Source organism: Mirounga angustirostris, unplaced genomic scaffold (assembly GCF_029215605.1).
Source record: "Mirounga angustirostris isolate CCGP_5_RB_7025 unplaced genomic scaffold, mMirAng1.0.hap1 SCAF_15, whole genome shotgun sequence".
NCBI lineage: Eukaryota > Metazoa > Chordata > Mammalia > Carnivora > Phocidae > Mirounga > Mirounga angustirostris.
In genome coordinates this window covers 81,347,244-81,359,588 of record NW_026991723.1, presented here as the reverse complement: position 1 = coordinate 81,359,588, position 12,345 = coordinate 81,347,244, and the positions used below count along the sequence as shown (strand labels likewise).

General features: G+C 49.6%; 1 protein-coding gene across 10 annotated transcripts in view; it reads left to right on the top strand.

Annotated features, from left to right (window-relative positions):
- Window positions 1–12,345, top strand: part of TTLL11 (tubulin tyrosine ligase like 11) — a 228,728-nt gene that overhangs the window by 80,292 nt on the left and 136,091 nt on the right. For 9 of the 10 annotated variants that reach the window (XR_010407731.1, XM_064579516.1, XM_045883072.3 and 6 more), the window contains one exon: window positions 11,544–12,119. Coding sequence is in view for 9 of the 10 variants with exons in the window: in XM_064579516.1 (XP_064435586.1) it covers window positions 11,544–12,119 (576 nt within the window). In the remaining variant the exon portion in view is untranslated. Of the gene's footprint in view, window positions 1–6,990; window positions 7,131–11,543; window positions 12,120–12,345 lie in introns of those variants that run through there. The other variant, XM_064579522.1, reaches the window with a different exon arrangement.

Below are 12,345 nucleotides of genomic sequence, written 5' to 3'. Positions count from 1 at the left end.
TATTCCCATTATATCCAAGAAAAAACAGAGGCAGAGAATTTAAGTGTTTTGCCCAAGAATATATATATATATATATATATTTTTTTTTTTAAAGATTTTATTTATTTATTCATGAGAGACAGAGAGAGAGAGGCAGAGGGAGAAGCAGGCTCCCAAGGAGCAGGGAGCCCGATGCGGGACTCGATCCCAGGACCCTGGGACCATGACCTGAGCCGAAGGCAGACGCTTAACCATCTGAGCCACCCAGGCGCCCCAAGAATATATATTTTTAATAAACAAAAAGGAAAAATCACTATCAGTAGATGAGGATTAAGTAAAATAATGACTTAATGCAAATGAATTGTAGGTGCTCATACGTGGTTATTATATATTATTATTAATTATATCCTGCAATTTTAAGCTGTGAGCCTTCCTCTCGGATCGGGTATATGACAGATGATGTGATTTAGCAGACAAAGTGTAGCCTTGGAGAATTTGGACACACACTCATGTTCAGATCCTGGGTCTCTAGCGCACAACCATCTGACGCTGGAGGAGTACCTGACCCTCTAAGTCCCCTTTCCTCACCGCTGATGGAGGGGGCTGTAACAGTGTTACGCTGAACCATACAAAATTGCCAATACCAAATGGATGGTTTTGACCTATAAAACTGGCGATTTCATCTGGCTCACCCTTGACCGTCTCCCTCATCGGGTTGCTCATAAGGAGTGAAAATAACCTGTGGGAAAACTGAGGCTGTTGCAGCAAAAGAGGTGGAGAGCGCTGAGAGCAGTAGAGGACAGTCAGATGTGTTGGGAGGTAGAGATGTCAGAACTTGGTGACCCCGTAGGGCGGGTGATGTGCAAGAAGGTGGGAGCCAGGGTGACTCCCAGATTTCTGGCTCGGGGACAGGGGTGGATGGTGGCACTCTTTACTGGTACAGGGAACACAGGAGTAGATTTGAGGAAAGAGACAATGGATTTAGTTTTGGCCAAGTCGAATATTTGATGCCTATGGAGATGTCTAATATGGGTCTGGAGCCCAAGAGAGAGGTGTGTGCCAGAGATAAGAGAATGGGGAGCCAGCTGCATTCAGGGTACTTTCACTGAAGTCCTGGGAATGATGGAAGTCACCCAGGATTCGCACCAGAGGCTTGAAGCCTGTCATCCCGAATAAAGGAGTAACATCGAACAAAGGAAGACAGGGGCCGGGCGGGGTTCCAACCAGCATTTGCTGCGTCCCACTCCATGCAGGTTCCAGGCTGGATGGGGGACAGAGGAGGGCAGGGGAGCTGTTTTCCCGGCCTTCAACGAGTTGGCAGTTGAGTTAATTCAGCCCCTTTTTTGTAGTCCTGGGAGTATGGGGAAAAGCTCTAGTTACAAAGTAGAACAATGAAAATGCCCTCACTCATCCTGTAGGGTTAGATCTTATGTATGCATACAACACGTGTAGCCCAATGCCTGGCACTCATCCACAGTGCTAATGGTGTTGCTGTTATAGCCAGAAGAGCAGGGGAGGGAGGACTCCTGGTTTGAATGTTGCAAAATACGACACCGATATTCTCGTTGTTGTTGTTGTTGTTGTTGTTTTAAGTTCAACATGTGAAGTATGGTAAGAATGCAAGAGATATAAGGACCGTGGTGTTGGGAAGAAGGAAAAGCTAGGGCTGGTGATCTGAAGTGCTTTTGATTATAATGTGGTCATAGACATTTGGAGGTGAGCTAAAGATTATTTAGCCAGTTCATTAGCAGGAACCCCTCAGTATTGAAAAATGAGTTTAGCTGGAAGGGGAGCTTAGTAACCAGGTGTTGTGTTCCAGGTGGGATCAGCTGTGATGTCTTCTGGGGTCCCAGGAGGAGACTGTGGGGAAGGGAGGTAGGAGAGCGAGGCCTGTGGGGCCAGGGAATCCCACGAGGCTGTGGGCTGGACTCGGCTGGGGTGAATGTGAGGCCGCTGTGGGAGGGGAGCGGGGAACAGCTGAGGGTCAGGAGACAAGCCCAGTCCCTGGGGACTGTGCACAGGACAGCGGAGTCGGTGTTCAGATTCCAGCCAAGTAGGTCAGGGAGGAGCCACAGTAGGGAATCTGGAGGACGATCAGGAGACCGGGACAGAATAATAAAAAATAAAGTAAATGAAACCAAAAGTAGTACTATAAAAAATAATCCTGTGTTAAATAGAAATGCAATAAATAGAAATTTAATTCTCACAGCGGCCACAGGAACGAGGCGATATTCTTCCTGTCTTCTAGGTGGGGATACTGAATACACACAGGTTAAGCAGCTTGGCCGAGGCTCAGCTTGGAAGTGGCCAAGCTGAGGTTTGAACCCAGGTCTGTTTGACTCCAAAGCCCATGCCCTCTGCTCTGCTGCTCCCCACAGACACTCAGATACACGGAGTTGTAGCCCGGGGCCCCCCTGGGCTCAGGCCCAGCAAGCCTGGTCAGAGCCTGGTCAGGGAACTTGGGAGAGACGGGGGGAGGGCGGGGAGGCCAGGCTCTGTTGAGTGGCCTGGCTGGTGAGCTAGCTGTCCTCACGTCCTCTCTCCCGGTGTTGAGGGGGAGACCTGAGAGGAAAATGGACAGTCTCACAACATGACCGGTGCTTTCCTATGAAGCAAGTTTTATAGTCCCAGGTGTGTCCTAGAGTGGCTTTTTGATTGCTCACTAATGATGGATAGATTATGGCCCACATAAAGTTGCTGCTCACTAAGAGTGGGATCCATTAAATTGCAGTGACAAGAGGGGACTGGGGGGGAGTTCCGTGGAGAGGCTCCTCTCAGGCTTCATGACCATCAGCACCCGCTTCCTGGAGCGTGTGTGGTGCTGTGTCCACCTCCCACGTGCTTTGAGAACCCCTTCAGCTGGGCGGCCGCGGGCTCCGTTCTCTCTGGGCCTCCCCTTCCTCTGTCTCCCTGGAATGGAGGCTTGAAGACTGAATATGGCGATCGCTCTGAAAATATCCAAATGTATGATAAGACCAAACAAATGTTATGTTATTATTCAGAACGAGGAGAGAGAACTTATTTCCAGGTTCTCTTCTGAAAGACCTCTTCCGATGACTGAATCAATTATAGTGGAAGGAACTTTGGGTTAGAAATCTGGGGATTTTGCGCTTTGTGTCTGGTTCTGCGACTAGTGTGGCCTTGAGCAAGTCTGCAGTTTCTCTGTTTACAAAGTGTGTGTGTGAGAGAGAGAGAAAGAGAGAGAGAGGGAATTCTTTCCTGGGCCTGGCCGGGCTCTGTGGCTGAATGGAATCACGCTTCTCATACCGCAAGATGAGTCCTGCCCCCTGTGGCTATAACTTTGTCCTCCTCCATCTATCTCCTTCCTTACTGTGCCTGTTAAACAAAAGTCCCTGCATGTTGACTGCTTTGAGTTTTCCCAAAGAATGTAGTTGTCATGGAAAGATCACAGACTTTTTGAATCTGAGCAACTTGGGTTCAAGTCACTTTACTGCTCGTTAGCTATGTGACTTTGGCCCTGGGACTCCACCTCTCTGAGCCTCTGCTTCCCTGCAGGATTGTTGTGAGGATTCAGTAGATCATGACTGCAAAGCTCATAGCACAGAATGTGTGTTTCACAAATGGTAGTTCCGAGGTAACTTTTCTTACTTGTTAAAATAATTTTGTTTCTACAGGAGAAGTCGGTTTATCTGGCAGTCTGTCAGCTACATATCTGTTAGGTAATGTTCCTGCAGTTCATAAACGCCATAGTAATCAAGCTTCTTAATAGTATTTTGTAAAATATTTATTGAGCATCCACCTCACTACATACTGGGAATAGTGACTAAAATAAGGCATGGTCTTTATCCTCAACAAACACGTGGTCAAGTGAGAGAGACAGAACAATAAATAATAATAGCCCACCATATGTTTGCTCTGGCACTTTACATTCTTTACCTGATGCAATCCTCACAACAACCCTATGGCAGAGGCAGTGCTATTATTCCCATTTTGCAGATGAGCAAACTGAGGCCCAGAGAGGTATGGAAATTGTTGAGGGTTACCTAGCTAGTAAGTGGCAGCGGTGCTGGGCTTTGTAAGCCCCGCAGGCTGTTGGCTGTCATGTCCACGTTCTTAGCTTTCATAATGAGCAGTACTTACGTCACTACAATGCAAGATGGCTATCAACTCAAAGACACATGAGCAGTTAGTTATACCGTGCTAGAGATGTGCTGTGGCAAGGTGTAGAAAGCCGTGGCCGCTCTGCCCGGAGGGTTGTAAGCCAGGAGAGGATTCTCAGAGGGCACCTCTGAGCTGGGCCTGGGAGGCCGAGTGGTAGCTCTGCGGGCCAAGAGGGGGCAGGGGTGCGTGGGGGCGGGTGGGAAGCACTGTCAAGGGGTAGCGGAGGGGAGGCAGGGGGAGGAGCTGAGGCTGTGGCTCTGGCAGAGGCTAGGGCCAGCCTGCCAAAGAAGGAGGGCCTCTGAAGCCATGCCAGGGATTTGCACATGAGCGGCCAGCTACCACTCCTTGGGACTAATTCCTGGTATTTCTTCTAAACTGCTCAAGTAAACCCAGGATACTCATCAGTGACAAAACGAATGGGGGTTTTTGTATTTAGCTTTTTTGGCTTTGCCACTAAAGTTTTCACGACTGGAACTCTTCAAAAGCGAGGGAGTGGCGAGCCGTGTGCCCAGGCAGTGGCAGGTGCTGCTCCAGCCACGGGGCCCACGGTCCCCCCGCCAACCACCGGCCTGAGAGGCTTATTCGGATCCCCTTCCTCCAGTTTAAGATTCCACGTCTGAGTTTAAAATCAGAGTCTTGAGTCTCACCCCTGCCACACAGCAGTTCTTACTTTTGCTAATACTTCAAAAGTCACTGCGAAGGTCAAAATGAGCCCTTTGTATGAGATACTGGACAGCGCGGTCTGGTTCCGATGAACGGGAAAGGGCTTGAGGAATGAGGTGATGAAGTCTTATGTTGGCTTCGTGGCTCAGTGAATATTCGGTCAACGGAGTGAGCTCCCCATCTCCCCCTTCCCACCCCAGCCCCGCTCCCCTTCCTGCAGCCCCTAAGTCTGTAAGCTGTGCCCCACATTGCTGCAGTCCCTGGGTGCCCCCGAACCCACCTCAGCCTTACTTCCCCAGCCCAGCCCAGACCTTCAAGACTTTGACAGCCCCGAATCTTCCTAGGTCTGGTCTCTTTTCTTCCAAACCATCCTCCCCATGAGTGCGAACGGTATGGTGGCCTGCCACCCCCTGGTTGAAAATTGACCAGTTGCCTGTGGGCCAAGTACAAATCAAAGGCATTTTGTGCTCTCCTCCGCTCTTCCAGCCTCTCATCCCCAGGCGGGCTCTTCTCTCTGCCTCTAATGTCCCTGTGGAACCAGGTCAATCGTGGAAGCTATGGCCATCGTGTGGGGGCCTGATGGCCCCAGATGTCTCTCCCGAGCTCCAGCTGCACATTTCCAGGGGCCGCAGAGCCTCTCCAGTTGTGTGCCCTTTAGCCTCCTCTGTCTAGCCCACCCCCTCCCCCGTCTCCCCCTGGCCTCCCCGAGATCTCTCTCCCTCCTCTGTCCTTCCCTGTGAATATAACCACCTTCACCTAGATATCTGGAAGCTGTCCTAGTGCCCCCCTCTCCCTCACCTCGTCACCCAGTTCTGTTGATTTTACCTCCCAAACATTCTCAAACCTGCCTCCTTCCCCCTCACCCCACCCCCAGCCTCAGTTTAAGCTCGTCCTCTCTGCCCCCAGCCTCTCCCCCCTACCCTGGGCCATTTTCTGTGCAGCAGACAGAGGGATATTTCTAAGTACATGTCTAATTAAGCTGTTTCCTTCTAAGATTTTATTTATTTATTTGAGAGAGAGAGCACAAGAGGGGGGAGCGGGAGAGGGAGAAGCAGACTCCCTGCAGAGCAGGGAGCCCGATGCGGGACTCAATCCCGGGACTCCAGGATCATGACCTGAGCCGAAGGCAGTTGCTTAACCAACTGAGCCACCCAGGCGCCCTTAAGCTGTTTCCTTCTAAAGCCCTGCAGTGACTCCCTGTCACTTCAGGACATTGTCCAATCTCCCTAAAATGATATTCAGGGCCCTTCCCTGTCAGGCCCCACCTCATACCCAGCCATGATCTTCTTCCATCCCCTGCCTTACGTCCTTCCCTCATTCACTATCCCCAGGGGCTCTGGAATCTGACTGTGCTTAAATCCTAGCTCCCCATCCCAGTGGCTGTGTGACCTCTGGCAAGTTAATTAACGTCTCTGGGCCCCCGTTTCCTTAGCTGTAAAGTAGGGGTAGGGTTGTGGAGGATTAAATGAGATGATACATGTATGAGTGCCTAGGGGTGTGTGTGCGCGAAGCTGCTTGTTATCTGGCCCTGGCAGATCTCACTGGTGAGATTTCCAGTGCACTCGCCACTTCCCCACTCTCTGTTCTCCAGCCATTGGAGCTGTTTGCACTTGCCCCGATATATCCCGCTCTTTCCCGCTTTTATAAAAACTCCGCTGCGGCAGCACCATACGTGCCCCGTTCTTCCGCTTGGTGGCACCTGTCTCCCTCCCACTCTGCCCCTTTCCCGTCTGGCCCTAGGTGGCCTAACTGTGGACTGCCTCCTCCTCAGCTGACTCAGAGATCACCCGGAGCGCCGGGGGCAGGGATTTGCCCTGGGCGCGAGGCTCAGTCCACGGAGGCTGGAAGGGGCTGGTCCCTGCATGCACGCGCTTTGTGACATCGGCTTGTCTTCCAGAGGCTTTGTTTTACCCGTGCCTGCAACACCAAGGGTCTCGGTTGCTGAGATTGGATGCCAGTCCACCTGAGTGACAGAGGACCGCTCTAACTGGCTTTGACCTCCCAGGGATTGCAGACACCGTGTTTCCTCAGAAACTGTCCTCTTAGCTGCCCCTCATTGCTAATCATGTTTTGTGGCTTAGTATTCCAGTTGCTGAATTTCTCTCTCAAAATATTTTAGCTCGCTTCCCCCAGCTGCCCAGCCGACTTCCTCAAGTGCATCATAAATCTCCAGTCCAGATCTCCCGCTCTTGCAGACCCTCCCGACGCACTCATCTCAGCAGCCCAGCGTGAGCTCTCCGCTGATTAATGTCACTTGCGTGTTTGTAACACAGCCTTCAACTGTGGTGATGTCAAGATAAATCACTGTTCAGACCCTGTTAGTTGGCAGAAGCCGGGGACCTTAGCATACCCTCTTTATTTTATAGGTGAGTACAACAAAGCCCAGGAGAGGATAGGGGACTTTCCCAAGGTCACACAGTCAGAAATTGCCTGACTAAACTGGGGCTAGAATCCACATTCTCTGTTTTCTTTCTTTTTTTTTTTTTTACTTCAGTTTTCTTTCTAACTCACCGAAAGCTATTTAGTTCCTTCATTCTATTGAACATTTTTAAAAACTTAAAAAAATCGTGGTAAAATACGCATAACATAAAACTTGCAGTCGTCACCATTTTTAAGTGTATGGTTGAGGGGATCAAATGCATTCACACTGCTGTGCAACCACTGCCACCATCTTCTTCCATCTCCCCAGGCTGACGCTCTGTGCCCCTCACACGCCAGCTCTCTATTTCTCCCTCTCTCAGCCTCCGGTAACCCCTCTACTTTCTGTCTCTGTGAATTCTGGCTCCTCTAGGTACTTCCCATAAGTGCGACCATCCAGTTTTTTCCTTTAGTGTGACAGTTTCTTTCGCTTAGCATAATGTCCTCCAGGTTCACCCACTGTGGCAGGCGTCCTTCCTTTGTACGGCTGAATAGTCTTCTGTTGTCTGTGGATAGCACAGTTTGTTTATCTACTCTTCTGGTGATGGACACTCAGGCTGCTCCCACCTTTTGGCTATTGTGAGGCATGCTCCTCCGAACGTGGATGTACAAGTATCTATTCACCGAGAAGTATTCCTTACACACATTTAGAGACACTTGCTGCTGACCATGGCTACTCATCTTTTTTTTTTTTCCCTAACGGAAAGCTGGGAAAATACAAAAAAGCACAGTGAAGAACAGAAAAGTCACAGATGTTTTTGTGGTATATATTTGCAGGATTTCATATTCATGCTGCCCATAATTTTAGGTTTTATACATACTAAGAGAGAATCTTAACAGATAGTCCCATCTGTATAGTAGGGAGAACACTTGAAATGTATTGAAGGAACAGAGAGCATGAACACTGAATGTGACCTTGGCCAACCCTGGCCTTGTCAGGAGAGGAGTTCATTCAAAGTATGATCTTACTTTACCTTAACAGTCTACAGAGGGAGCTCTTCGTAGCGGTGCTTCTTTAAGACCATCATGGTAGAGCCGATTACTGCCAAGAGTTGGAATTTGGAATGGGGCGTCTGTCCCAGTCACATTTCTTAAATATCCACTAGGGGGCAGTAAAAGACACATAAATTTTTCAAAAGGCCAGATGCGTGCCAATCGATCAGGCCACCACATCCTCTTTGCATATCTTTCAGCCATCCGTGCATAGTTACAAGATAATGGATTTCACGTCCAACAGCAGCTTTGGGTAAAACTGGAGATACCAGCAGCTACAGCCTACGTGCAGGTCTTCCTCCTATTCAGGCTAACATTAGTGCATAAAACTTCATTTGATACGTTGGTCCCTGATTGTATTTTTATTCAATTCACATTAGTTCAGTGATTCTCAAGCGGAGTGAACATCAGAATCACCCTGCATGCTTTTTCCAAAGTACACATGCCCGGGTCTCCTCCCAGATCTATTAAATCAGAATTTCTGGGGCTGGGGCCTAGTTAGATAGACTATATTTTTATCCTAGCCCATGTGTTCTTGCTAAGAACTAGTGCATTAGTCCTTAACTTTAATAACTGGGGGGAAAGGGTCACTCGAGTAAAACCTCAGAGGAGAGGTGAATGTGAATTCTGGAAAATCTCTTTCCCTTTTAAAAATAGAAGCCACTGAAGGATCTGGTGGCCAAGGGAACCCAAAGCTCTGAGGCTTTCCCATAGATTGTACCTATATTATAACAAGCCAGGAGCCCGGGCAGAAGCTTCTGGAACTGGGGAGGCCCTGGCAAACTCAGCATCTGTGGTTACAGCTCCGAGAAGGCCATGCTCAGGGGCCAGACTCCTTCGTGTGCACCCAGAACTCAGACACCAACATTGCCTGCCATACTGAGAAAATCTTCCCTATAGTATTCAGGAAAAAGAGGCCTTTAGTTTTATCTTAGGAGAGGTAGATGGGCATAGAGAACCTGCAGTAAGGTCAGATGTCCTTAGTTCTCATCCGAACCATCCCACCAGCCAGCCCGGGGACCCAAGGCAAGTCATGTCACCTTTCGGAGCCTCATCTTCTCAGTTTGAATTATGGGAGGACTGGGCGGTGTTGATCTCCGAGGATCCTCCTGGTTCTAAAATTTCAATGATCCCATTAGTATTAATAATCATGATTTGTATGGTCCTACCTTGGCAAAGAGCAGAAGAAATATTCAGTAATGCAATGAATGACAGAGACTATTGACCATGTAGTTTAATTTATTTAAGGCATATACACTGAATTCAAAGGAGAAAATATTGCTCCCCATGATATATTGAACTGTTAGTATCTTCAGCATAGTAAAAGCTTTCCAGAGGGAAAAATTACCCATCAGTGCAAACTTCACATTTTTCACTTCTTGATCCATAACTGCCATTTCTCCAGCATGCTTATATTTACTGTGAAGGGCCAAATATAGGAATGCTTTGGATGCATATTAAATAACTACATAAACGTCAAGGTCACAGTTGCACGAAAGGCTTGCATTGATCTCTTGTGAACTTCCATTCCTGAATCCTGCTGACAAGGGGAAACAATTGATGTGGACCATTATTAAGGTTTTAAGTGTTTCTCCATTGTTAAAGATCTTTTACAAGCCCGGAGTAACCGATAGTGCCCAAGGAATTGGCAAAACCTTCACTTAGAAATATAGGCTGGCCAGAGAGATAAGTAAAACCCAGAGTGCAGATGTCATGGGCTGAGCTGCTGCAGCAAAGGTGGAGGGCCGGGGCGAGTCCGGGGCTGGGGGGGGGGGGTGGGCGGCACGCCACCTCCTTGCCCCCCCCACCACCCGGGCATGGCTCTGAGTTATAGAGCCCAGAACGGAAGGCCTGCTTGTGAGTCTTGCACGGCCCGGCAGAAGCTGCAGAGAGACTGGCTCCCTCTTTCCCATCTGCCTCCAGGCTTCCTCCAGCTCCCCTGCCCCCTCCAAGTCCAAGTCTGTGCACTCTCCGTGGCCGCACAGAGGACCTGATGAGTGTCCAGGGGAATTGGGTGTGCATGAATCATACAGCAGACCTGCAGATCCAGACTGAGTGTCTGGACTGGTCAAGTGCCCCAGATAATTATGTGAATGTGCTGCTGACCTGGAGCTGGAAAGACAGCAGATATTATGGATGGCAGAATCTAGTTTCAAAAAGATCTCAACAGACCGAAGGAGGATGGGCCTGGTCTGCTAGAGGAACCGAACGGGAGATACAAATGATAACATGAACGTTTCCCCGCACTAGCTCCGCGTTTGGTCTTACACTCGGCCCTTGGCACATTTCAGTTTATCTCCTCCTTAGAGTGATCCAGTGAGGGTAGGGTTGTAGATCCCCATTTTTATTTTTTTAAAGATTTATTTATTTATTTGAGAGGTAGAGTGAGTACAAGTGGGGGTAAGAGCAGAGGGAGAGGGAGAAGCAGACAGTCCTGCTGAGCAGCGAGCCCGATGCGGGGCTCGATCCCAGGAGCCGCGTAACCGACTGAGCCCACCGGGCGCCCCGGCCCAGCCCCATTCATGAGTGCCTGCGATGCGCCAGATAGTCCACACGGCACCGTCCACCTACTCTGACCCTCACAGAGAATATGATTCTCTTTCACAACACAAGGAGCAGAGATGGTCAGAGCGTGGGCACTGCAGTCCCACTGCCTGAGCCCCATCCTGGCCCTGCTGCTCCTGTGTGACCTGGGTAAGTCACTTAAGTTCTCGGTGTCGTCCTCCTCTGCACAACAGGAGTAAGATTGTTCTGAGGATTAAGTGAGATCAGGAATGCAAAGGCCCAAGCACGCAGAGCCTGACCCGTGAAAGGCAACTGTGAAGCCCAGCCATCCCTATTTCTTAAGGATGAAGTAACTTGTCAGCTAGCTGAGAAGCAGAACTGGGATTGGAATCTCCATCAAGGATTGGGCGCCCCGCTCCGTGGCGAGTCTGCTTGTCCCTCTCCCCCTGCCCCCGCCCCTCCCCTCTGCTCATGCTCTCTCTCCCTTTGTCAAATAAATAAATAAAATCTTCTTTAAAAATGGTGTTAGGCCATTATCCTCCTCCTTCTCTTCCTCCTCCTCCTCCTCACCATTATCATATCATCATGAGTTAAATGACTTGCCCGGTGTTAGATCTCCGACAAACACCCGGGATTTGGACCTAGCTCCTGGGACCGAAGATCCGCCACATTCCCGGTCCCCTTCCTGGAGGACAAGACTAAGGACAGTTCTTAGGTCACGACAGTTCTTAGTCCTGTGAAGACTCCCACAGGCAGGGCTCACTTTGTCACTCCTTCACCAAACATTGGCTGAGGTCCTGCTCTGTCTTGGGGGTGCAGAGAGGAAAAGAATGTAAGGCTAACCATTCTTTTTTCCCCACCAGGTTCGAATGGTGAAAGATGGCGACCCCTCCTGGAAGCCCACTTTTATTGTGAAGCCTGACAGTGGTTGTCAGGGCGATGGCATCTACCTCATTAAAGACCCCAGTGACATCCGCCTGGCAGGGACCCTTCAGAGCCGACCAGCGGTGGTCCAGGAGTACATCTGCAAACCTCTTCTGATTGACAAGCTCAAGTTTGACATTCGTCTGTATGTCTTACTCAAGTCCTTAGACCCCTTAGAGATTTATATAGCCAAAGATGGACTCTCTAGATTTTGTACAGAGCCATATCAGGAGCCCAACCCCAAAAATCTGCACCACATCTTTATGCACTTAACCAACTATTCCCTGAACATCCACAGTGGTAACTTTGTCCATTCGGACAGCGCTAGCACGGGCAGCAAAAGGACTTTCTCTAGCATCCTTTGTAGGTTGTCTTCCAAAGGTGTTGACATCAAGAAGGTCTGGTCTGATATCATCTCCCTGGTGATTAAGACTGTCATTGCCCTGACTCCAGAGCTCAAAGTTTTCTACCAGTCGGACATCCCCGCGGGGAGGCCGGGGCCCACGTGCTTCCAGGTAACCATTGCCAGTCCCAGCCTGAGTTCCCAAAACCTCACGGGGCCTGTGGAAGGCTCCCTGGCTTCCTGTGGGATGAAAGGTGGGGGTGGGGCGGCCAGAGGTGGGCAGAGGGGTTTGCGGGTGTGGCCTTGGAGGTTAAACCTGGGTCCAACTTTACATTTGCTAGCTGTGTGAATAGAGGCAAGTTGCTTCCCGTTTCTCACCTGTAAAATGAGACGAAGAG